Below are 27,142 nucleotides of genomic sequence, written 5' to 3'. Positions count from 1 at the left end.
GGTTGAAAACTGAAATGTAAACCAGCATCTTTCTGATCCGAATAATATATGCATTGTGAAAAACTTAAAAGCGAGTTAAGTACCCCCCCCCCCATCTTATTTGAATTTGTGCAGGATAAATAGTTCATTGATGGTCTTGCTTTAAGCAATATACTTTTTAAAAATATTGTTTAAACGTTGTATGGTTTGGTACAAATTCAAATTATTTTTGGAAGACATATATGTTTTCCAGTGGGTATGCAATTTACCACAATCTTGTACTTAACAGTCTCGAAACCATTGCTTTTGCCCATGCCTGCTCCTTATATGTACCTGTTGCTTATATATTCTGCAACCTTTCCTCTTTGTTACTGCTTTCCTTTCATTGGATGTGATTGGTTCACTTATGGGGTCATAATAGACCACAGGAAATATCTGGGTAACACATGAAGAAATGGAAAATCTTGCATCTACGCCTCAAACGGTTAGTTGTAGCACTGAAGCTTCTGTTTTTACAGTGCTTTTCCCACTTCTTGAGTGCTTGAATCATGTATCTTTTAAGTTTCTGAAATGAGTAGAAGTATTAGTGGTAACCTAATCTCTTGTGGTTATGACTGACTTTAATTACTAATCCTCTAAAATTTATAAATTATGCTGTGAATTGTTTTTCCACTAAAGTGAAAGTGGCAGGGGAAGGGGACAGAGATTTGGTGCATAGCATAGATTTCTGAACTGTATGGAAAAATAGCACTTAATTTTTGGCATCTGCTTTCAGTGGAGGAAAGGCAGGGTAGAAATCTTTTAAATAAATAAATAAATTTTTTCAGCCAAAAGCTTCTGCTTATGTGGAAAAATGAAACAATGTATGGTGGTTCAATTTCCATAAAGGTATTAAAAATAGAAAGTGATTATATGCATAACTTTGAGTGCATGATGCTTGCATTTTTAAATTATTAGCATATTGCTGTTTTGTCTTTGCCGTGTGGCCACAATACTGAGCAGTCATTTTATGCACAGAAAGGTCTGCATTCAGTGTACAGCTGTGAGGGATGTGCAGAAGATTTACACAATTTATGCAGCTCTAAAAGATTTTTTCCCCCAAATTCAGCGCTTACACATTTGCACAGTTCTTCTATTCAGTTATATACTTTTGTGCACTGGATTGTGGCCATAACCTTGAGTTTGCTTGCATTACTAAACTTATAAATACTAATACGTTTGTGTTCTTTTGCTTTTCTAATTACGTAACATCAGGAAGATGAGGAAGGAAGCTGGGCTCAGGTTGGAGACTTTTCTTTTAAATCTCTGCATAAAATACCCAAGTTCTTAGTAAGCCATACCACCTAACTTTTTATATAAATATTTGAGGGAAATTAATGAGTAAAATGTTACTCACAAATATCTCCTCACCCTAGATAAAATTTTAAAATATTTGGCATAAAAGTTGACTTTATACTTTATGAAGAAGTTGGCGACTTTCTGTCAAACTGGTGTGCTGAAAAGATGTGAATTTCGTGGAAAAACCAAGAAACTCATAACTAAAAAGTAAACTATGTGCTATTAATTCTGATTTTTTTTCTCCTAATTTCAATTTCTGGCTAACACATTTAGGTTCAGATATTCAACTAAAATCTTTCTAACAGCAGCCACTTCCCATTTTTATGTGACAGCTATTGTACAAAAGTGTTCTACTGTTGAATGCTATGGTAAATGCATGATGTGTGAAAGGAAATGAATTTTCACTGGGGAATCATTGTCAGTCACAACTCCCTAGCATGGTGTCTGACTGCTTGAATATATTCATCTCCCTTTCATGTGTCTCATGTTTACATGTCAACATGTATGCCAGCTCCTGTAAAGTGCAAAGTAGCTTTAAGATTTTAAAACTTGCTTTTTTTAGTTGTTAGTCCCTCATACCCAATAAGACATAGATATGTTTAAAAGTTCTTCCTTTTAAAATGCACTTTATTTCCCCCTCCTTTTAAATAGACATTGGCCTATGGTGATATGAACCATGAGTGGATTGGCAATGAGTGGCTTCCCAGTTTGGGGCTCCCACAGTATCGTAGTTATTTTATGGAATGTCTTGTTGATGCTAGAATGCTGGACCACTTAACTAAAAAAGATCTTCGTGGGCAACTTAAAATGGTTGACAGTTTTCACAGGTAAGTAAACTTAGAGCACAATCCTATGTTTGTCTACTCGGAAGTAAGTCCCATTGCCTTCAATGGGACTATTCCCAAAAAGTGTGCATAGGATTGCAGCCTTAAAGACAGACATTATTTACAAGTTTTTCAGTTGTATTTTCTAATGGTTCTTTTTTTTTTTAAACTGGTAACAGAAATAGCTTCCAGTGTGGCATTATGTGTCTGCGGAGATTGAATTATGACCGAAAAGAACTGGAAAGAAAAAGAGAAGAAAGTCAGAATGAGGTTAAAGGTAGCCATTTACTTTCCTGGTTTGGGCTGTATTATTAGCAGTATATGAAATCATAACGTGTAAGACTGTAATATGGCCACATATTAAGTATTTTCTTCTGTCTGCAATATCTACAAAATTGTGTGTTAAGGTAAAGGTGTATATCAGTGTGACATTTTTACAGTGCCCAGTTTTTTTTTCTTCAAAACACCTAGTACAACTTTGGGATTAGGTTCTGCATTTAATAAGCCTGTGACTGCAACTTAGGGTCATGAATTCTCTACTTTACTGTCTAAGAAACCCACATTAAACAAGTCTTCAGTTTTTTTTCTAGGAAGCCCCTGAACTGTGAACAAAACAAACTGTTGCTTGTGTTTGTCTTCCTGCATGTACCATTGTATGACTGGCCATATTTGATATCAGTGAAAAATATCAACCTTAATTCAATAAAGAACTAGGAGGAACCAATCAGATCTTGTTGACCTTCATAAAAATAGAGAGCTGTGAGTGTTCTAAATGTTAATATTTTTAATGAGGTAAGAACATCACAGTACTAAATACAGTCTTAGGATCCAGTGAGCTTAATGCAGTATTTCACATGAGCACCAAGGTATGCGCTCCCCTACCTTTGAAACGTTTCAGAAGCTGTTCCTAATGGCCAGAGAACCTTTGGCAGTGTTCCCAGTAAGCTGTGTGGTCACACAGCGGAACTCCATGCAGCCTGAAGCTGAGCTGAACCAAAAGTTGGAATGACCTACAATGTCATTGTCGAATGCTGGATGCTGTTGCGCAGCAACTGAAGGGGTCCGTGTCAATATGGGAGTGTAGCCCTCTAGAGTAATTCATTACAGTGTAAATGGCTACAGCCAGGAAGGGAAAACTTTGTTGAGGAATAGAGCAGTTTTCACCTGTGCTTAGAAATCTATGACTTCCAAGTCTTGCCTTTTGAATACCAACTTCTTATACTTAGTATGGTAAGTTTCCATGTGTGCTATATGGGCCCCAGTTCACATGCATCACAAAAGGTATACCCGTATGTGCAGATTCACTTATCTGCAGTTCAGGTTCATGGCCCCCTCCAAGCGCCCCCTTCATTCCCCTCGCCTCCAGAGATCCTCTGAGCCAGCCTTACAGGCAAAAAAAGATAACTTACAGTTTCCTCAGGAAACGAAGTAATGCTTTTAATGCCTTATAAGGCATTAGGAAGCCTGGGGAAACCTTTCGTGGAAACTCAAAAAAAACCAGAAGTTGCATTTTTGCTTGTAAGGCCCAGTCTGCACCTGGCAGAGGCCATGGACAGATGTGGCCTCTGCTGGACTCAGAGGACCCTCCGGAGGCGGGTCTGGATGAGGGGGAAGCATTTGCCTGTATTTGTGGTTTCACAAAACCAGAGAGGGGGATTCCACAACGGAACACCTACAGATATGGGTGCATACCTGTATATTATAAATGTTCTTGCCTCATGACATAGTACATGTTAGCAAATTTTAGCAATGTTTGCAAAAATATAATATTAAATTTGTTACCAATACTGGAAAAACATTTTAATATGTTTTTTTAAATGTGCCAGTACCAAATGTATACTTGACCTCATCTCTAGGATTTTTCAGTCACTTGGTGCAGTGCAAGATTATGCTCAGTTCTTTATTTGATGTTAAAGTGCAAGTTCAGTGACTCTATACATACAGGTCCAGCCTATTTATACACAGATTTTTTATACACGGATCTGACCCAACACGAAAGGCCCCCTACAAATGAGAAGGAATGTGCTGATCCCTGGAGAGGGGAGAAAATGCACCCCTTTAAAATCAGTTTAAAAAACTGAACAGTCCTTTAACAACAGCCTCCTTAATGAGAGAGAGAGAGAGAGAGAAAGAGAGAGAGGGGGCAGCTGGCTGACAATCCATCAATTCTTCTCTCCCCAGTGGACCCCTCCCTTCCCCCTAAGCACAAAGAAAGGTGATCCCTTTGCATTGGTGAAGGGAGGGGCTGGGTGTAAGCTCTCAGCTCTTTGTAAGCTCTTGGAGGAGGACTGATTGATGAATTGTCCTGTTAATGACTCTTATCTTGCATCACAAAGGTCAGCAAGGCTGTTTTTAAATCAAAGGAGCAAAGAAACTTTGTTTTTTAAATTGATTTGCTATAGTCCATTTTTTGCCATCCACATGAGTACTTGGAATGGAACCCACTCAAATAATTAGTCTCAACCTGTAGTACTCTAATTCTTAACTTTGATATTTTAATACAGTTCAGTTATGTGATTACACCAAAAGAAACTGTTCGGTTCTAGTGCATCTAGGTTTGGATCCTACCTTGACACTCCATGGACAGAGCTCCTACAGAAGAATTAGCTCACAGAAGGGATCTTTACATGAGCACAACGTTCTTTCTGTGAACAGAAGGAGCTTTGTTCACAAAGCTGTAAGTTAGGATCCAACCTTTTGTCAATTACGTTGTGACTTTTTTGTAAATATTTTTTTTTCTTTCTGTGTAGATGTTCTCGTCTGGAGCAATGACAGAATGATTCACTGGGTGGTATCAATTGGTCTTAAAGAATATGCAAATAACCTTATAGAGAGTGGAGTTCATGGTGCACTTGTGGCCTTAGATGAAACTTTTGATCACAATGCATTAGCCCTTTCCTTGCAAATACCCACTCAGAATACACAGGTAATTTCCCAGAGCAATTGATTTGATTTTTTTTTCTTAGTCACAGGAATAATCAAATTTGGTATCAAATTTGAAGGCAGTGAATAAGATTTTACAATTGACTTTTAATATTGAAAAATCATTTTGGTGTTGGACTTCCCACACCTCAGAAAAACTCATTTTCTAAAGGCCCAATCCTGTCTGGATGCTGTGCCAACAGCACATGGATGCCGGCACAACATCTGTCCTAAACTCAGCAGCAAAGGGCAGGGAGGAGGGGGAACAGTGGAGTCGCTGGCCTCCAGTGCAGCCTGTCCACCAGCGACCATGACACCACTTGAATGCCATCACCAACTGCTGTGTCTGTGCCACATTGGACAAGTGACCAAGCAACACTGCACAGACATAGCTACAGTTGAACGGTACATGGGCAATGGTTGTCCCAGCAACCAAGTGGTGAAGCAAAGCTGCCCACCCGTTGGTAGAGGGACTTTTGTGTCAGTAGGGCTCTTGTTGCACAGGTGTACATGGTGCTATCCTTGAGATTGGATAGGGCCTTAAGGCATCTTATGATTTGAAACAACCTATTTAGACTGATTTTCCCTTATTAAAACTTGATTTTTTAAAAATACATTAGAACTGCATTTAATCTGAAAGTATCCAGTCACACACAAAAAATTCTGAAACTATGCTGTTTCTAGCTTGGTACAGTTTTGTGCCAGATTACAAAAATGGTAGTGTGGAGTCTTTAAATAATGTTCAGAACACAAAGCAGGTACAATAATGCCTATTGTGTCACATACATGTTTGACCATGGTTAAACGTATATTTTATACACTGAATTTTCAAACTGTAGTCCAAATGTTTTAAAAATTTTGAGTGCTGACAGTTCTGTTTAATTTAGGCTCGTGCTGTATTGGAGAGGGAATTCAACAATCTTCTTGTTATGGGCACAGACAGGAGGTTTGATGAAGTGAGTATTGGTTTGTTTTTAATTTTATAGGGCAGACCCCATTTCTTGCCAGGGTATTAAACAATATTTGTATGGGCAGCCAATATAAATGGTATCCTGCAGTGTGTCTTGAACTATGGTGGGTTTAACATACCTCCACACACATACTAGGAAATAATGGGCTTCCTAGACAACTGAGCAGCCAGTCTTTCATCACTCTACTGTCTCAGCACCTCAGATTAATAGCTGTCCCTAGCTGACACACTGAAATCAAAGATATTTTTACTGTTTGTTTAATATTCCTTTATCTTGAGCTTTAAGAAAAGAAGTATGTACTCTTTTTTTTCATAATTACAGTGGGTCTTCCGTATCTGTGCGGATTTGAGCATCCGCAAATTCTGAGTCCATGGCTTGGAGGGGCCTCCCAGATACAACCAGAAGCCACTTCTGGTTTGCTCCAGTGGCTTCCAGTCACGTCCAGGAGATGTTCTGAGGCCCTCCCAGATGTGGAAATCACCGATGAGAACCAGAAGTGGTTTCTGGTCATGTCTGGGAGACCTTTAGGAAACTGGGAGGCTGGCCGACCTTTGGAGGGCCAGTCACGGCCTTTAAGTGAGTTATCGCAGTGCCGTACTGCCACCACTACCCCCTGGATTCCAGTATTTGCATATTTCAGTATATGCAGGCGGTCCCGGAATGAATACCCTGCGAATACTAGAGGGGGTCACTGTACTTTATCAACACTTAGATATCTCCAATAATCTTTCATTACTCCTAATATGATTCGGTATGACATAGGATTTTTGAACTGCTCCTTATTCTTGGAACTTGTCAGTTTTTCAGTATCAGTTGGTATTTGCCATGCCATGCTGGCCAACGATTTTAACAAATTTTATAAATGGAGCTAATTTTCTCTCATGTGTTGGATGAGCGTAAAAAATGTTGCAGCGATAATAATAAATAATTTACTAGATTGCTATTTCCCTTTTAGGCCTACATCCAGATACTGGTGGGCATTGTATGCAGTAACATTTATTTTCCCTATGAACCTAAAACTATGAACTTTGCTCTTTTGGAACTTCTTTGTGCACACATAGTATTCAGTGCTGAATATTTTTGTATAGCAGTTGTGTGGCTGCTGAAAGCTTATTTTATTGCATGATGGGCTAGCATAAGCTCTGAAACCAACTTCCAGAGAGCCCAATATTTCATCTGTTTAAAGTTAGGAAGCTTATTCTCTTTAGAGACTGTGAAATCCCTCAGTATCCACAGGGGTTCTGTTCCCGGGAACCACCATGGATACCAAAATCTGCAGATGTTGGAATCAGCCCTTTTGAGGGCCAAAAAGCACAGTTTTAGGCCAAAAATCAGAAGTTATGCTTTTCAGCCCTTTGAAGACTTTATAGAGGGCCTCCAGACCCAACCAGGGCACAGTTCCAGTCAGGTTTGAAGTGCTACAGGTGGCCCACCCCACAGGTTCAGAACACCTGGATATTCAGATCCATGGGTACCAAACCTGCTGATACCGAAGTCCACCTTTAGATTTATTTTAGAAGGAGGTAACATGATATCAGACCTTCAAAAAATCTTGAGATGCATAGATAGGTATAGATGTGGGTGCAGGTTTTCATCAATAAAAGAACCAGCAGCCTGCATAGTTGCAAGAGTATCTGAAAATCTGTATCAGACTGTGGTGTTCCTAGTCATCTTCAACGTTCTGGTCATTTTTTATTTTTATATTTTAAAGTACATTGTTGCTGGGGGGGGATAAGCTTAGCATGCTGAATCTTTCTTATACTTAATCAATTGATAGGATGATGACAAAAGCTTTAGACGAGCACCTTCATGGAGAAAGAAGTTTAGACCAAAGGACATAAGAGGTTTAGCTGCTGGATCAGCAGAGACTCTTCCTGCAAATTTCAGAGTTACCACCTCAATGTCTTCACCTTCTATGCAGCCAAAGAAGATGCAAATTGATGGTAAAATATGAATTGGTTATTAAAGCATGATGGTCAGTTATGCCTGAGGTTGTAAGTGAATTGAGTAGCCAAAGGTGATGCTTTATTTGTGAAAAAGCATGCCTTGTGCATGACATGGTAATATCTTGGTTTTCTCAATGAATGATGGCAGTGTTCTGCAACATTAAAAACTGCCATTCTTTGGACTCAGATAAATTAGGCCATACAGGGTTGTCTTCAAATATGTTAGAAGCAGGAAACCCGCCAGAGAAGCGGTTGGCCCTCTGGATGGTGAGGGAGGGAAAGGGGAGATAAAAGGAGACTTAGAGATGGCAGAGAAATTAAATGAGTTCTTTGCATCTGTCTTCAAGGCAGAAGACCTCGGGCAGATACCGCTGCCCGAACGGCCCCTCCTGACCGAGGAGTTAAGTCAGATAGAGGTTAAAAGAGAAGATGTTTCAGACCTCATTGATAAATTAAAGATCAATAAGTCACCGGGCCCTGATGGCATACACCCAAGGGTTATTAAGGAATTGAAGAATGAAGTTGCAGATCTCTTGACTAAGGTATGCAACTTGTCCCTCAAAACGGCCACAGTGCCAGAAGATTGGAGGATAGCAAATGTCACGCCTATTTTTAAAAAGGGAAAGAGGGGGGACCCGGGAAACTATAGGCCGGTCAGCCTAACATCCATACCGGGTAAGATGGTGGAATGCCTCATCAAAGATAGGATCTCAAAACACATAGACGAACAGGCCTTGCTGAGGGAGAGTCAGCATGGCTTCTGTAAGGGTAAGTCTTGCCTCACAAACCTTATAGAATTCTTTGAAAAGGTCAACAGGCATGTGGATGCGGGAGAACCCGTGGACATTATATATCTGGACTTTCAGAAGGCGTTTGACACAGTCCCTCACCAAAGGCTACTGAAAAAACTCCACAGTCAGGGAATTAGAGGACAGGTCCTCTCGTGGATTGAGAACTGGTTGGAGGCCAGGAAGCAGAGAGTGGGTGTCAATGGGCAATTTTCACAATGGAGAGAGGTGAAAAGCGGTGTGCCCCAAGGATCTGTCCTGGGACCGGTGCTTTTCAACCTCTTCATAAATGACCTGGAGACAGGGTTGAGCAGTGAAGTGGCTAAGTTTGCAGACGACACCAAACTTTTCCGAGTGGTAAAGACCAGAAGTGATTGTGAGGAGCTCCAGAAGGATCTCTCCAGACTGGCAGAATGGGCAGCAAAATGGCAGATGCGCTTCAATGTCAGTAAGTGTAAAGTCATGCACATTGGGGCAAAAAATCAAAACTTTAGATATAGGCTGATGGGTTCTGAGCTGTCTGTGACAGATCAGGAGAGAGATCTTGGGGTGGTGGTGGACAGGTCGATGAAAGTGTCGACCCAATGTGCGGCAGCAGTGAAGAAGGCCAATTCTATGCTTGGGATCATTAGGAAGGGTATTGAGAACAAAACGGTTAGTATTATAATGCCGTTGTACAAATCGATGGTAAGGCCACACCTGGAGTATTGTGTCCAGTTCTGGTCGCCGCATCTCAAAAAAGACATAGTGGAAATGGAAAAGGTGCAAAAGAGAGCGACTAAGATGATTACGGGGCTGGGGCACCTTCCTTATGAGGAAAGGCTACGGCGTTTGGGCCTCTTCAGCCTAGAAAAGAGACGCTTGAGGGGGGACATGATTGAGACATACAAAATTATGCAGGGGATGGACAGAGTGGATAGGGAGATGCTCTTTACACTCTCACATAATACCAGAACCAGGGGACATCCACTAAAATTGAGTGTTGGGCGGGTTAGGACAGACAAAAGAAAATATTTCTTTACTCAGCGCGTGGTCGGTCTGTGGAACTCCTTGCCACAGGATGTGGTGCTGGCGTCTAGCCTAGACGCCTTTAAAAGGGGATTGGACGAGTTTCTGGAGGAAAAATCCATTATGGGGTACAAGCCATGATGTGTATGCGCAACCTCCTGATTTTAGGAATGGGTTAAGTCAGAATGCCAGATGTAGGGGAGAGCACCAGGATGAGGTCTCTTGTTATCTGGTGTGCTCCCTGGGGCATTTGGTGGGCCGCTGTGAGATACAGGAAGCTGGACTAGATGGGCCTATGGCCTGATCCAGTGGGGCTGTTCTTATGTTCTTATGTTCTTATGTTCTTCAGATGATCGTTTTAAAATGCTTACAATTGTAGCACAGTTGTACATAATCCATACAGTATAGTTGTACATAACTTTGTAAGCTTGTATACAAAGCTCCTCCAACGTCCTTTGAAATGGACAGATTATTCAACAGGAGTAATTGGGTAGATTCGGCCGTCTTTGTTGTGCAGATCTAAATTACTTCATCCAACTATCTCGTTAATGCTTTTTCTATTGTCCCCCTCCACCCTTCCTTGGTTCCTTTTCTTTGAAGCACACTCATATTTTAAACTTCATCTTTTAAAAATTCTGATCTTAATTTTTGATCTCCTTTTATCTCCTTAACTAAATTTGTTAAATGCTTGTTTTAAATCTGTTGACTTCTTGTCCTCCAGCTCTCTTCATGATAATCTGCATTTGTGTTTTGTGAATTCCAGCTATCTATGAAACTGTTCTTACCATAGCTGCTTGGTATCTCCTGATCAACCAAGGAGAGGCTTAAGGCTTCTTTTATTATCAGTTGATCTATAAAATGAGGAATTGCCACTTTTCCTCGCACCTTGTAACTCCTCTTAATTCTCCCTTCATTTTGGTTCGGTCTTGGCTGTACATGGGCCATGTCAGCTAGGGATATGGACAGGAACTAGTACAGCGTTGTCTTGTCCAGGATCATAGTGATAAGAAGCACATGATTGCAAATCTCAGAGTAGGAAACCTGCCATGTGCACACTTGCTTTGAGAACCCTATTGCTAGTACAGAGCTCATGGATTCAGGGTCTCAGGCACCTCACTGAGTGCTGTTCTGGAACTACAGCTAATGGATGAAATTTTGTTTTATTTTGGAAGATTGCAAACTATGTGCTGCTATAAGTAATAGGGGGATCCAGTCCACTAAATTGAATGTTGCCTCCAATATGTTCAAGGTCACATTACCTTGATATAAAGTAATTCCTAAAGTGTTCTGAAATTGGAAGTAGTTTGTAACTTTATATTCGGTACAGCTAACCTTTTGTAACATTATTGTGTGTACTGTAACTGCACTGATATGTGATTCTAATACTAACTGCATGCTGTATTCTGCATGTCTTCCTGACTGTTAAAATAGGCAATGTATCAGCAACACAAAGATTGGATTCTGCTACAGTAAGGACTTATTCATGTTAAAGCCTTTCATTGGTAAGTAAGAGTGATGCCCTCATGAGATACACTGATTTCAAGTTATTGCGTGGAAGAGAGATGCAGCATGTGTGTTGGAACCTGGCCAACTTAAAAATTATCAAGATAGCCCAATAAGAGATGAGACCTAGAAGCACTGAAGACCATGTGGAAATTGGGATTTAGGTGTAAAGAAGGGGGAAACGTACAACTTGTTCCACTCTGAAGGTGTGCCTGAGTTAAGACAAACAAGTTATCTGGAGAAACAGATAAGTGAAGAGGGATGATTTATTGACCACTCTTCAGTTACTGAGGCTTGAGGAAAGTATTGAATGGAATTAAGAAAGACAGATATGTCCGTTTCCAAGCTTTTATGGAGTTGCTACACATTTCATTCTCTGGTAGTGATGTTTGTATTATCAAGTCTGAACCAAGTTTTCAACACCATTTAGTTCTGCATGTATATGCAAGACAAAAGAGGGAAACAATCTTCTTATTGTTACTATATACAAGTTACATATAACTTGCCCAGTATCTATACATATATGTACACCTGTATGTTTGTTCTTCTAGTTAAGGGAAGGAACAAAAAGCTATACAGGACTTTGCACCATATCCTTTGAAATTCTTTTCCGTCCTTAAGGGTTGAAAACTTGGTTTTCTTGAAGAAAAAGGGATTGTGTTAATTGAATCAATCTCTATTCATAGTATGAGTTTTCAGATGGGTCTGTATTAAGTATATCCCACACGTGCATGCAATGTATACCATGGTGCTAATTCACACAGTTCAAATCACTTTGATAGAACATGTTCCAGAGGATGCATTTGTATGCAGATGTAACATTTGATAATCCTCTTGTGCACCAGATTTGTGATTATGCAGAAGGTCTGCTGAAGGAAGAAACTCTGCAGCTAGTTGTGTGCACCTATCTGTGCAGGGCCAGGACTGGGGGAAATGCTGAGCTTATCAATGCTGTAAGACTTCTGAGTAAAGTCCTTCACACCATAGATTAGCTGCTGAGAGGAGTGAAAGAGTCTGAATTGTCTGGTGCCCCTCTCCCCTCCCTTTGTTTGTTGGCTTTGAGAAGCGTTCACTGACCAGTCTTGATTGAAGCTGTAAAAATGAGCACTGCATCTGTCCTGCTTGCTGTTCCCTGGATCAGGGCCCTAATGTGTTGCTTCTTAGATTTTGCTTCTGACACTAATACAATTTTATTTTGCTTTCCAGTTTATCCCCACTATTTCTACAGATGATATGAAACATTTTGAACTCAGACCATATTTTGGAATCAAGTGAAATCTTTGATCTGTTAATACTTGTTAAATCTACGCTTTGAAATATTTTATTACAGAGTTTTTAACTAGATGAATTTGTGAGTACTATAGAGAAAGTATTTTAGAATTGTTTCTTATATTTATGTAAGCATATGTGAGTCTCATTACTTAACATTCTGTTAGTATTCAGTCTATAAATTGAATTATTGCAGATTTGTTAACTTTAGTCTTTTCAACTGAATGTACTGTAATGCTTGTATGTATATGCCCCTATAAGCAATATAGGGTTTTTGTAAATTATGCAGTTATTGTAATTATCAACAATGGTTTTTAATAATAAAAGTGAAGGTGAGAAGGATTTTACTATCTTTGTAAAGATATCATGACACCAAGCAGTATATATATTTTGCCATTTGGAAAATGCTAGCTAGCTCTAAAAATTTAAATTCAGTTTTTGTCGGAGAAGCAAATGTTTATTAATAAAGCAGGCATGGTACCTGAATTTATTTCCGTTCATACCTGTTCCTTTTCCACATAGCTTATTGTTTTGGTGTGGATTATTTAATTTTTTTTGTTCAGTCTAACTTGCTTTACATGAAACTCTAAATGTGGGAATCATAAGGACACTATAAAAAGTGTATGAGACCCGGTGAGCTCATTTGTAACTACTTCTCTTGGCTGTATTTGTACAGTTTGTGTTCATTGACTGAGCATAAAAGCCATAAGTGGAAATATTTTCTTAAGCAGTAGCTCCTAATAGTATGCAACAGACAACAAGAAATTTTCTCCTGTTTGTGCGTCTGTCTGCAGAACGTTGTTGATGCAATTCTTATAAGCGGACCAATCATGCACTGCAGTCTCGTGACAAAGATGCCGATGGCAAAATATGCTGAAGCATGTAGTAGTGCAACTGTTAAAAAGGCCTTACTTTTCTTACGTCATCTTTTTGCATATATTTATGAACTTAAATTCTGGACAAACTTTTATTTGTTAATAGTTTTAGCTATTGCAGACGGTTAAGTTGAAAATGCATCATTTGTTTTTAAAACAGCAAATTAAGAAGCCAGCAAGGAATTAAGTTCAGATCATGGTGCATTATTTATTATGCAATAATATATACAGCATGTCTTTCTGTTTTGGTTTTTGACTCTTTTTAATTGTACAATTGAAATTCATTGTTACTGTTCTGTTTTTTCTATTAACCTGTTGTGTGTTCTTCTGATTATGTAACAAATTATGTACAGTCTAAGTACTTTTTGAACTATTTTTATCACAGTATTATTTATTGCTTTCTTTCAATAAAGTACTGAAGCATTTTTCCACTGCCAGTAAAATACTGTTATCTTGTGAGGGTTTGTGACGAGTTTTAAAGAGATTTCAGTAATTAAGGCTGCAGTCCTATACACACTTCCTTGACAGTATGTCCTATTAAACTCAGTGAGTAGACATGCATAGGATTGCAGTGTAAAACGAATCACTGATTGCTCATGAAGCATCCATTCATGCTTTTCTTTTTCTAAACTACTGTGATAAACCAGGTGCCATGCAACCTTCAGGATGTTTAGGTGTAGCACAAAATTGGCTAGCTGCATCCTTACAACTTGAGTTTACATTGGTTTAGAAATGTAGCCCATGCAGTTGCACAGAATTTACTTTGTACTATGCATTGAAGATTACAGCTTGTGCCTTTGAAATTTCAAGTCCATTTGAAAATCAGGTTCATATCTTTTGTTAACAATTCCAAGAGTATTGGAAAACTAGCAAGCTACTCAGCTGGGCAGTATCCTTCTAAATAAGGAGTGTTAAGCATAAGGCCTATGGACTGGATGTGGCCCATGGAAGCTCTTTATCTGGCCCTTGGGCTCTTCTAGTACCACCATCAGCTTCTCTCAGCTGCTGAGCTATGCTGAGGTGTAGCTGCTGAAAGCACAGCCTGCATGATAATTGGGCTCTCCCATACATTGAAAATACCAGTATGATCAAGATTTGTGTATTTTCTTTCATTTGCAGCTGAGTACCTAAGTGAGAAAAAAGTGTATATTTCTAGTCATGATGTGCTTTAAAGACATCACTTCTGGAACTCAGCAGGCATCATGAATGCTATTCAGCCTACTATCTGAAATAGGTTTGACAGCTCTAATCTAAATGGTGGAAGTAGCAGACTAACTGCAACCAGTTTATTTCACTCTTGTGACTGCTAGTCCTGAACGTAAGTGCTAGTGATCCTAGCTACCAGTTCTTTTCTTTTCCTCAGATTTAAGGCTCTTCTTCATCCCTTGAAAATGTAAATAAGAGAGGTGAAAGAGAGAAACTGCTACAGTTTAAAATATATTGAAGATATTTTTATTGAGAGGTAGATTAACCTAGCAAAGAACCTGATAATGTGATATGCAAAAAGGGGCAGAGTCTCCCTGGGCCTCCTAATGCCTTATAAGGCATAAAAAATATCACTTCTTCCAGTTTCTCTGTGAAACTGGAAGTCACATTTTTTTTTAACCTACAGAGCTTAGTCTGAGCTCAGCAGAGGGACTTAGCCACTGCTGAGCTCAGAGACCCCTCCAGAGGTGAGGCGAGTGGAGCAGAGCTCACCTCAGGGGGCAGTTGCCCCCTAGAACCACAGGGATGGGCATTTGCCTATATGCACAGTTTCAGCTATCCCATGGGGGATCCAGAACAGAACGCCCCTTAGATAAGGGCATGCCTATGTTTAACACCTGTTTAAAGTCTTCATAAGAAGAGCCTTGCTGGATCAGGCCAATGACCATCTAGTCCAGCTTCCTGTATCCCACAGTGGCCTACCAGATGCCTCTGGGATCACCTGAGACAATAAGGTACCTGTATCCTGTTGTCCCTCCCTTGCATTTTGCATTCAGAGTTAGGCTACCTCTAAAACCTTGCATCATTGTGGCTTGTGATGGACTTTTCCTCCATAAATCTGTCCAGTCCCCTTTTAAAGGCATCTAGGCTAAATGCCATCATGACATTCTGTGGCAAGGAGTTCCACAGATTAATTACACTCTGGATAAAGAAATGTTTCATTGGTTCTGACTCTCCCACTAGTCATAAGAACATAAGAACAGCCTCACTGGATCAGGCCGTAGGCCCATCTAGTCCAGCTTCCTGTATCTCACAGCAGCCCACCGAATGCCCTACGGAGCACGCCAGATAACGAGACCTGCAGCCTAGTGCCCTCCCAGGGCTGTCAATTTTAGGGCTGTCCCCTGGTTCTGGTGTTGTGCAAGAGAAAAAAAAACTTCATCTGTTCATCCCATGTATAATTTATATGTCTTAGTCATCCCCCCTTTCTGGACTGAAAGAGCCCCAAACATTGTAGTCAGCTGGCATTCAAAAATGTTCCAGAAATAACAGTCTTGTACAATTTGTAGAATGTGACCATATCCAGATATGATTTTGTACAGGCATCCATAAAGTGGCTTCTTGGGTTTTAGAATAGCTACTACTGCACTCAGCTCATGCCATAATAAAACAGTCTGAATTCTTAAGTGAGTGCTTTCTATTCGTCAGAGTGGCATTTCAAACCTCAACTCACTCAGCAATCCAACCTTGTCCATTGATGGTCACTGGACTTAAAGCAGGTGTAGCTTAGCTGTGTCTGACTGCCATTGGTAGTAAGAACAATTGAACTCTGATTCAGTGAATTGAACATGCATGGCAGACTGTACAACTGAAATCTTACATCTAAAGTGCAAAATGCAAATTGATTTAAATGGAATTTAAGCATGGTACTGGGCTTTAGGATTGCAACTTAACTGTCACTCTCTCAAGAAGAAATTAGCTCATGTAGGAGACATGAAATGGCCACCAATTGCATCTGATCAAGACTCAAAACATGGCAAGTGAAACCAGAGCACATCAGTAAATAGGTTTCTCAGCACCCTTTCAGAATCACCTCGCTTTCTTGTTTGACATGTCTATCTGCCTTCCATTTCTTTTATTCCTAGGGTTACTGACTACTGCATTTTGTAGAAAGATCTTTTCCCACCCCAGCATCACTTTGGTGCACATTATTCCACGATTCAAATACAAAAGAGGCTATTTGAAAGACAGATGGTTTAATGAAGGAAACAAGTGCTGGTCAACAGGATTTCAAGTGCAATGGGCAAATGATATGGAGGAAGCGTAGATACATGCTTGTAATATTTATAGAAAACTCTATATTTCTTTGACCTAAGTAGTCCCCATCAGTACAGCACTTCCTAAAAAAATCACCTAGGTTTAGCTCCTGCATACATAACTGTAGTGGAAATAAAAATTCAGGACTCTTCATTGCCTATTGTTGGGTCATTCCTTTGATCAGCCTATCTCATCCTGTCAGGCAGGTGAGCAATCAGTGTCTGGGTTACCAAAGCCAAGTTGTATTAATAGGATTTCATTCTATACATTTCCTGACACCTGGATGGGGACCAGGTTTGCATGTTAATTAACTTTTGGGGAGGTGGTTTTAGAGGAAGCCACATGGGTTTGTGATATCAAAGGCCTGTAACTATTTGCAGCTTGTTAGCATGAAAGGTAAAGGTGAGATCACAACTCCATTCACTAGAACGAGCCACAATTTGGCTCCTCCCCTCCCAGAAGTGCTTGCAGTCATCTTTTCACTTTGTAATTATGCAACTTCATTATGCAACAACACGAAAGAATTAGTGCTTGCATTTGCTTATTTTACTCTTCCCACCCCATTTCTTTTTACCTTTTCCATCATACCTCTTAAATCGTAAACCATTCTTTTAAATTATTTAAACTGTAAATTGTTCTGAGTACTTTGAAAGAGAATCTGATGAAACTCCTTAAGTTGAGCATTCCACAATTTTGGTGCCACCCTGAGAAGACCATCTCCTGTACTTGCCCATTTGTTCAGGTATAATTGTGCAATGGAGAGCAGGACCTCTGAGGCTAACTTTGAGACTTTTGACAGGTTTCTATGGAACGAAACAATTCTTGGGGGTAATCTGGTTTAGGTCTTGAAAGCAACATTTAAAATTAGCATAGAAATAAACAGTAACCTACGTAGATGACAAAAGGTCAGAATTATGTATTCTGACAACACTTCAGGCCCCAGAAACACACTGAGCCAGTTCAGACAAAATTTGCCCTGTTTGATCAGCTACACACCTTTAATAACATGCACATTCGCAGTGTACTCACCTTCTGGCCCTTGCTTTCCTCAGTTTCCTTAGAAATCTCCCTAATTGCAGGAGGAAGGTTAATCTAAACTGTCTCCCTATACATGCAGTTGTTGTTTTTTTTAAACTAATGGGAGGGCTCAGGCCATATGAATATCACAAGTGCACAGGTTGCTAAATGCGTGGGGTTGGTTGGATGGAGTACATGTCATCTGAACAGGCAACTGTATTTTGGACCAATGATATTTCTGAACCAGTTTTAAAGGCAGCCCACAGAGAACATAGTAGCAACTTTGCCTGGAAGTGACTAGGTCATGGAGGACTGAAGCCAGATCCCTTTTCTCTACAAACTTGCAGACCTCTTGAAGTTGGTAAATGGTCTCATTCCTGGCTACCACTGTTACCTGCACATCCATACGTAAAGCAAATAAAGACAGGCCCTTTGGAACAAATATTTCTTCTCCTAACTGAAAAATTGGCATTTGGTGGATTCCTGCCTTACTGTAAACAGGCATTTGGTCTTGCTCTCTGATGGATTGTGCATTCTGTTATTCTGAAATTGATCAGCCAACTGTTGTAACCTATCAGTTGTTAGTATAGTATCTTAGCTTTCTGTTATTGTCTTAAAATCCTGACATGTTTTGTTCTGTTTCTCCAATAAAGTTGTTTCCTTCTTTGTTAAGTACAGTATTTGTGAATTTGCACTAGTATTATTTTAGATTATTAGATTATTTTAGATTAATAGCAGCAACTGTTACCCTGCAGATGCCTGATCTTGTCGATCTCAGAAGCTAAGCAGGGTCAGGCCTGGTTAGTACTTGGATGGGAGACCACCTGGGAATACCGGGTGCTGTAGGCTTATACCATAGTCTTTCGAAACTGAAGGTTGCCAACCAATCAATATTTTAGATTGCTGGTTTGCCTTAAACTGCTTGTTAGTTAAGATATTTACTGTACTTCTCATAGAAGTAGGTCAAGAAACCAGACAACTAGATGCTGAATGAGCAAGGCTCCAATCCGATATATGCTTCCCTGGCAAAAAATCCAATTGGATTTAATGGGTCTTCTGCTTTGACATGTAGAGCTGTAAATGCTTGAAAAAATTTCATCAGGTCCAAGTTCTCTAGTCTACTTGCCCAGATGTTATTACTCGCCTGGTAACCAATTCATACTTGGCCACTTCACATCTCCCTTTAAGGGTTAACCCATTTCTGCCCAGCCCACAGGTGTACACATTTGATCCCTGTTGCATATTTGCAGTGTTGGGCAGAAATGGCTTAAACATGACCCCAGGAAGTGACCTTGAATGGCAGAAGAATAGCTGCTTCCTTAGTACAGTTCCTGGTGAAGTGACAGGTAGTAAATGATCGCTGGGGGTCTAGGTCAGATGTGAAACATATGATGTGCAAGAGTAACTGCACCATGCCAGAACAAGCAGGTAGAGACTCCCTGAAGTCTACCTGTTGCTAGGGCTCAGTGATGCTGATTTAGCTGACATGGACCTCATTCCGAGCTACATGAAGAGTGTCTCAGTTTCCAAGGGGTATCTTGGGGCCAATGTGTAAGATACATGGGGGGATACTTCCTTTTTTTTGCAATTACAACTTTCCACTGGTTTCATGGTACACATCAAGGCTGCCACATGGGCAAGTGCAACAGCAAGTGGGAAGCTCGAGAAGGTCCTAAATGGGTGTGTGCACAACCGGTGTGCCTAGTTTCACTTAATCATATACATAGGGATGCACAATTTCAGAATAAGCTTGCTAAATTTTACTTAAAATTATTACCTAACCTTACAGAGTAATTGTTAACAATGCAATGACATTCCTGGAGGGGAGGCAAAAAGCCACGTTTTTCAGGTGCTTGAATGCCAGTGCATCCCTTCCTTTCAGAGTCCCAGAGGGGAAAGGGCTGCTTTACACCAGCATTCAGAAGACTGAAAAATTAGCATTTTGCTCCCCCTCCAGGAATGCCAGTGTAACAATGTAATATGGAAAACACACACAAAATACTACATATTAGAGAAGACAAGAAATGTCAGGGGCTGTGTAATGGACAAATGTTATATTATTCCCATGTTGATTTTTAAAAAACCCATTTATTTGCAAATATATTTCCACACTTTTAAGCTTAAAGGAAGTTAATAGCTTTTGTTTTGTTTTTATCATATAGCCCAAGGATGCCAAACTTGTTTCACACAGAGGGCCAAAGTTAGCATTCCTGGCGCTTGCTGAGGGCCAGAAGTGATGTCATTAAGCAGGTGATGGTCAAAAATAAGCATCTTGTTCTCACACATAAATTCACTAGCTGCAAATGACAGAAGAGAAAATGTGCAAATCTTGTTCATAATTTTAAGATATGGGAGAGACCGATTATCATACTGGAAGACCCCAATTATAACAGAAGCCAGATAAATTGCTTCTGGGGGCCACATCCAGCCCATGCGCCTTATGTTTGACACTCCTGACACAGCCATTATATCATATGCATTGCAAATTGTATTCAATGTTTTCACAGACACCAACGCAATCCAGTTCTTTAAAAGATTTCTCTAGGAGGTTTACACACAGGCTTGCGGTGCTAGTGAAGAATTAATTTATTCTCTTTTATTCTTTATGAAGGGTATTAATTGAAACTGAAGGCTGGCACTTTTTAATGATTTTTCATTTTTGTGATCCTGGGGGTGTTTTAATTGTATAGATTTTATTTTCTGCCTTCAGTCCCCTTTGATGTGGAAGAAAGGTGGGATAAAAATAGGATAGACAGTATTTTTAAAGACCCAATCCTATCCAACTTTCCAGGGCCAATGCATCCACAATGCAGCCCCCAGGTAAGGAAGCAAATGTTTCTTACCTGGAAGAGGCCTCCGTGACTGCCCCACCACCACTGCAGGATGCAGCGCATGCCCCATTGGCAGTGCTGCATCAGCACTGGAAAGTTGGATAGGAGTGGGCCCTTCGTGAGTATTTTTAAGGGCCCAATCCTATCCAACTTTCCAGTGCTGATGCAACCCTGAAGAAAGGGACCAAACATTCCTTTACCCTGAGAAGGCCTCTTGTGTCCCACATGCAGCACCTGCCCCACTGGCACAGCTGCATCAGTGGTGGAAAGCTGGAGAGGTCTGGGCCCTCAGTGCGCCATCCTAGGCCTGTCTACTCAGAAGTAAGTCCCATTACAGTCAATGGAGCTTCTTCCCAGGAAAGTGTAGCTAGGATTGGGCGCTGCCTGAGCCCCAGAGCCTGCCCCTGGCAGGTTGGGAAGAGGAAGCAGCACCCCGAGGAGCCTTTCACCCCGGGGTTCCCTGCGCAGCCCAAGCCCTGGCTCCCTGTGGCGCGTTTGTGCGCACGCCTGGACAGCGCGATGCACCGCGGGCCAGCCCCAACCGAGGCGCAGGCGAACGCCCCCACCCCCGGGGAAGCGGGGGGTTCCCTTTGCGAGGGGCCGGGGAGGGGAGGAGGGCGAGCGCGGCTGCCGCGGGCAGGGCAGTGCAGGGGGCGCGCCGAGTGCCCAGTGCCAGCCAGCCAGCCAGCCTCTCCCAGCCCGTGACGCGCCGTGATGCAAGGCAGGAAACGGGATCTTGGGAGAGGCGGAAATTGCAGCAGCGACGGAGCGAGGAAGCCCCGCAGCCGGAGAAGGAGCAGCGCTGCGGCTGCAGAAGGGACGCGGCAGGAAACAAAGTCCCCCCGGGCGGCTGGTCCCTTGGCAGGAGGGCGCGCAGGCTCCTGGCTGCCCCTGCGAGCGGAGCGGAGCAGAGCCACCAGGCAGGGCAGGGCAGGTCGCCCCGGGGTCCCCCTGGTCCCAGGGAGGCAGGACTGGGGTCTCATCCAGGAAGGGCTGCCTGCCCCCCCTGGGAATCTAGCCTCACTCCAGGCTTCAGCAACCCAAGGTAGGGCCGCATCCTGAGCGTGTTGGGGGGGGGGTGGTCACCCTTCTTGATCCTGAGCAAGTCAATGGGGTGGAAGGAAGCGGAGTGGCTGCCACATCGCGCCCGCTGGCTGCCTGCCTCCCTCCCCTGGCTCGATTGCCTTTTGTTCTCTAGCCGCGAGGCAGCTGATCAAAGGGGGTTGAGCCCTTGGCTCTTGTTTGCCTGGGACACGCGACCAGGAAGGCTGGCTGGGTGCGCACGCCTAGGCTCCCTCCTTGCTCACCCTGCGTGCTTGTTTTGCCCCCCCCGCCCGCCGTTCTCTCCGCGTGGGTCGGGTTGCCCCCTCCACAGAGCCTGGGGGTTGAAAGACTGGTGGAAGCCCTGACCTGCACACACTCACGCCTTTCTTCCTTGTCCTGCCAGTTCCTGGGTGGAGTGGAGAGGCTGATGTTCACTAGTGATTGTGAATGCAGGCAGCGGGGGAAGGGCTGCTGTTTAATCCGAGAGTGGAATAGTTTCTTCATGTGCCTGCTCAGCTTTGGCCTCTAGCAAAGAGTGGCTCACAAAATCCATCAGGAGGGGAATTGGACAGCCTAATGGTTTAAAAACTGGTCCCCAGAGGTGATGAGGACTGTTGTCTCCTACACCTTAAAAGCTAAAAAGATTCTTGTTCAAGTTGCTGTCAGAAGAATCCTCAAGTCTTTTTGTGATGTGACCAACTCCTGTTTCTTAACCATCAATTGAATATACATTATGAGTGAATAGATGAGGATTTTACTATAAGTTGAGGAGATGCCTTGTTACTGCAGAACACACCTTGCTGGCATCTCTAAGTCTGCATGCTAAGTAAAATCACAACGTGCAGGCCAACATTTTATGGATAGCAGTCATTCAAATGTTTGTGAAACTGAATATTTTTTTAAAAAAGCATTGCTGATCATGGACATTGTCAGAGTTGGTGTCAGCATATGACTAGCTAATATATTGCTTGCATGAATGCAGATTCAGGTGGGACCTCAATATCCACTGATTTGATTTACCACGGATACTAAGGTTGCCTTGTAATGCCTTGTATTTAAATGCCTTGTAACAAGGGAAAAAAGCACCAAAATTCCATTTCCTACCTTCGCGCTGTTAAATAATTATAATTTCATACCATTGGATTCCATTATTCACCCCATTTAGTGGCTGAATGTGGTATAGTGTGTGTCCAACATTTTCTGGGGCAACAATGGAGAGCAAGAAACCTGGAAGTAGGAAGTGATTTTTCCACTGATTTGTAATCCACTGATTTTTTAATCCACTGGGGAGTACCAGAATGGAACAATTCATTGTTCGGAAATGAATTGTAATGCTGCGGTATTTCATTGCCTGTGATTCAGTCGGGCACATCAAATCTTACTCATGGGTTACTGCTATGGACAGAAGTTTGATTCATCCAGATTGAAATCTCCATAGCATGGGACTCTCCAATGCTTCCAATTCTATACAAGATAAGAGATTGCTCATAGTTGAAATAAAACTAGTGAAGGAAAGTGTTTATTTCTGATGGGGTTATTGTTGCATATAGTACAATATATACTGGGTGTGCCAAATGATTTCACTGCTGGGTATGGACGCATCCAAAATGTATTTGAACATACTCTTCCATGCCCCATATGACCATGTAGGATTCACTTCCCTCGTAGCATCTTTTTGTGTATATTCATAATTGCTCACCACTACCATTCTCCACTTTCCAGGTTTCCTTTCAGCTGCTTCTCTTTGTTTGCTTATGGACCATTCATTGTCACTGACCTTCACATGGTTTCTTATTAACATGTATAGTTGATTCCTAGCCTGATGCAAGTATAAATGCTGATTGCCAAACAATGGTTCAGTGATCAGGGGGACTCTCTAGAAACTCCACACTCTTGCTGGTATTTCCACCCCACCCTCTTGTCACTTTTAGAGGCAAGATGTTCAGTATTATGTCTGCACTTTTTCTAAGTGTGTTTGGTGCCAAACCTCAGCTCAAAACTATGGTCAGAAATAAATTGCAATTCAAGCCAATCATACTTGCCAACAGCATAACACCAGCTATGGTTATCTCCAAAACTGAAAGGGATGTGAAGCAGAGGAAGGAAGAGGCAGAGCACACAAGTCATGGTTTGACATATGGTCACCATTACATAATTACTCAGGAGTAGCATGTTCATTCTCTCCTAATTGCCATCAACCAGAGTCCTGTTCAGTTGTTTTGCAATTGTCAATGGGGTATCCAGGTACAGAGTCAATGAGAGAGTGCTCCTGACTTCCTACCCTTGTACTGACATGCTCTGAAGTGAAAAATGCTGTCCCTGAAGAGAGATCCCCCTCATGATAAAGAATGCTGGGGATCTCTGGTTGCTTGTACCCGGACTCCTCATACTTGGGTACTGTGTTCACTGTTGTTGAACACCTGAACAGGGACTTAGATTTCTTAATAGCCCCTGTCCTCAACTTTATTCACAGAAATTCAGTAGAAGAAGCATTTTCTGGTTTGGAGAGAAAGTTATAGGAAGAGCTTTATCTGCTTTATTTTTTTACACGTGAGGCCATTTGTCAAAGCATAGGATCAGAGGTGGTGGTTATAACAATAAAAAATTATTATTATTAGGTTCGTAGCCATGAAATTCCTGTACATTATGGGGTGTTCCAACCCCAAATATGTTAGGGACAGCATAGTTGGCAACCTTCAGTCTCGAAAGACTATGGTATCGCGCTCTGAAAGGTGGTTCTGGAACAGCGTCTAGTGTGGCTGAAAAGGGACAGCAATATTGCAGGAATGTGCATGTGCCAACCCTAAATATCCCTGGAGATGCCATTCTGGTGGAAGAGATGGATTTAGTCTCTCTGTCTTCCGTTCATGGGATCAGTCCTTTGTTTCATTGGAGAGCAGGATTTTTGCACAAAGACAGTAACTTTTCCTCCTGTCGTACAAACATGTAGGTCTGAGTGCATATGTGGTGCATGGCTAATGTGAAACATATGGTCTGGGTTGACATCCTGTACCACTTTTCCAATTCTCGCTGTGTAAAATACACTCTGCACACCACATACGGTCCTCTTTTTCTTGAGGGGAGTCTAGATGAAATTGAAAACACTCTGTTGCTGAATCAGGAGGATAAAGTAGCCAGAATCTCGGGTTGTTCTCTCTTTTTTTCCAGAAATTGCTGTTTGAGTGAATGACTCATGGATTCGGCATGGATAATGTTCCTCTCCAGCCTAGTTGAAAGAAATCAGCCAGAACAGCACACTGAATAGGAAATGTAAAGCTGCTGTGCAACTAACTGTGCCCAGTGGAAAATAAGAGAGGTTATAGTCTGGAATGGAAAAACCAGGATCTCTTCAGAGCTAGACTGGAGTATAGAAAGAAAGAATGAGAAGCTGAAATGTGGTGTGTTTGGGGTGGTGAAGGGAATGTGGGCATCCTGTTAAAGCTTTATGGAGCTGGGTGGCTTTCAGATTGTTGGGAGGCAAAGAATTGTACCAGATGGTCCACATGTCTTTAATTAATGTTGTGATAGCTTATATCTCCAGCAAAAGCCCATCTAGATAAATGAAGGGAAAATATATGCAATCCCTTTTTAATGCCCAGTTTCTACCATAATCATTGTTTCTACTAATATTAATCTTGTTTTCTGTAAATGTGTGATGGTAAGTTTGCTAAGCAGTCCAGCCTAGGAAGTATCCTTTCTGAACAGACCTCTCTTTCTGTGGCTCACAATGTGTTTTGAATGAATGAATGAAGCAAACGTATGTTGACTCTTGCCAGAAAGAGCTTCCTCCTTTTCTTTGAAATGATTCCAGTGACTATTTCTAGCTGTTGAATAAGAGCAAGAGAATAAAAAAGCCATGGAGATGACAAATTAGCTGAGAATTCAACTTGCAGACATTTGAAATAGGTTAAAACCCAGAAGTGCTGCTATTCTTAACAGAACTGAAAACTGGTGAAACCAATGACAATGCTGTCTTTGGGTGGGAAGACACAGGACTGAATTTAATTTTTTCCCCCTAGCATACTAATACATTTCTTGTAGATCTTGGTTCTGGGGTGGTGGTGATGCTCAGTTGAGATTCTGTCTAATGCAATGTTTAATATTTCAGATGTGGAAAGCAACTGCAGGCCATGCCATCACTGTTGACCAGGATGATGGTGCAGATGACTGGGAGACGGATCCAGACTTTGTGGTATGATTCACAATCTGTGTTTAAGTATTAACATTGGCACAAATAAGTATTTTTGAATTTATTCTTCTATATTTCCCCCACCTTTGACAAAGCTGCTAGGCTTTTAAAAAACAAAATACAGAAACACAATCAAAAAGTTCAATAAAACTACACAAGAATTAGCTAGTAAAACAGACAGTAAAAGCCCCCAAGGGCAGCAGCAATCAGAACAGCATCAGTTTAAAGAGGCCTTCTCCACTTGCCCATTGCCCACTGGCAGAATAAATGCAAACTTCCTTAAAGGCTGCGGGGTGGGTAGGTTGTGGGTAGGTTGGTTAAAGGCTGTGGCAGGAGGCTTTGAGATCTGGGAACCACCACAGCAGAAGCTCTCTCCCGCATGCTCACCAAATGAGCTTAAACAGATAATGGCATATGGCGTGGAGTATATTAATTAATTAATTAACAGTATTTATATACCGCTTTTCAACTAAAAGTTCACAAAGCGGTTTACAGAGAAAAATCAAATAACGAATGGCTCCCTGTCCCAAAAGGGCTCACAATCTAAAAGATGCAAAAAGAACACCAGCAGACAGCCACTAGAAAAGACAGTGCTGGGGTGAGGCGGGCCAATTACTCTCCCCCTGCTAAAAAGAGGAGCACCCACTTGAAAAAGTGCCTCTTACCCAATTAGCAGGGGTTAATATGAAAAATGGTTTTGACCTGAAGAGTTAAAATTGGAGCAAGAAATTTAGGGCATGCCTAGCCAATGTTTGTGGGGCGATGCGTGTGCATGCACATGTCAGTAATTCCTCTTTGGATTTTGTAAAAGAGAGAATTTTTTTTTAATGGAAAGACTTGCCTGAAGGGTGATATGTGAATATGAAATTTCCTAAGCTCAATGGTGACAAGAGGAAAGGGGTTGATGTGTGCAAAGGTAATGGAAACAAGAGACTCCTCTATTTGAGTGAGGACCTTTAAAACCTCTTTCATTTCTGAGGTGTTTGGTTCACTTGTTACTGCTGTTTCATGTTTCATATTTCTCCATTCCCTTTACAGAATGATGTGAGTGAAAAAGAACAGCGCTGGGGTGCTAAAACGGTTCAAGGATCTGGTCATCAAGAACATATCAAGTAAACTACTTCTTTTGGATTGTGTTGAAACTGTGATTCCATTGGTCCATAGTGGTAGATCTTAGCACATTATCAATTCTCTAGATTAACAATTTACATTAGAAGAGCCCTGCTGGATCAGGCCAAAGGCCCATCTAGTCCAGCTTTCTGTATCTCATGGTGGCCCACCAGATGCCTGAGAGCACACAAGACAACAAGAGACTTGCATCCTGGTGTCCTCCCTTGCATCCGGCATTCTGAGGTAGCCCACTTCTAAAACTAGAAGGTTGCATATACCCATCAT

General features: G+C 41.5%; 2 protein-coding genes across 6 annotated transcripts in view; both read left to right on the top strand.

Moving 5' to 3' along the window:
• Positions 1–13,787, top strand: part of PPFIA1 (PTPRF interacting protein alpha 1) — a 72,136-nt gene extending 58,349 nt beyond the window's left edge. Inside the window, exons 22-29 of one of the 5 annotated variants that reach the window (XM_066636580.1) lie at positions 401–463; positions 1,969–2,144; positions 2,321–2,418; positions 4,892–5,067; positions 5,951–6,019; positions 7,812–7,977; positions 11,208–11,278; positions 12,486–13,787. In XM_066636580.1, the coding sequence (XP_066492677.1) occupies positions 401–463; positions 1,969–2,144; positions 2,321–2,418; positions 4,892–5,067; positions 5,951–6,019; positions 7,812–7,977; positions 11,208–11,266 (807 nt within the window). In that variant the 3' untranslated portion in view covers positions 11,267–11,278; positions 12,486–13,787. The remainder of the gene's footprint in view (positions 1–400; positions 464–1,968; positions 2,145–2,320; positions 2,419–4,891; positions 5,068–5,950; positions 6,020–7,811; positions 7,978–11,207; positions 11,279–12,485) is intronic. The other 4 variants (XM_066636615.1, XM_066636596.1, XM_066636587.1 and 1 more) reach the window with 4 other exon arrangements.
• Positions 13,788–21,241: 7,454 nt separating this feature from the next.
• CTTN (cortactin) overlaps positions 21,242–27,142 on the top strand; it is a 35,401-nt gene continuing 29,500 nt past the window's right edge. The window contains exons 1-3 of the mRNA XM_066636567.1: positions 21,242–21,559; positions 25,667–25,750; positions 26,786–26,859. Coding sequence (XP_066492664.1) covers positions 25,667–25,750; positions 26,786–26,859 — 158 coding nt within the window. The 5' untranslated portion in view covers positions 21,242–21,559. The remainder of the gene's footprint in view (positions 21,560–25,666; positions 25,751–26,785; positions 26,860–27,142) is intronic.

This window comes from Tiliqua scincoides, chromosome 1 (genome assembly GCF_035046505.1).
Source record: "Tiliqua scincoides isolate rTilSci1 chromosome 1, rTilSci1.hap2, whole genome shotgun sequence".
In the NCBI taxonomy this organism is placed as follows: Eukaryota; Metazoa; Chordata; class Lepidosauria; order Squamata; family Scincidae; genus Tiliqua; species Tiliqua scincoides.
The sequence above is the reverse complement of the archived record's forward strand: the minus strand, read 5'-3'. Positions and strand labels throughout refer to the sequence as shown.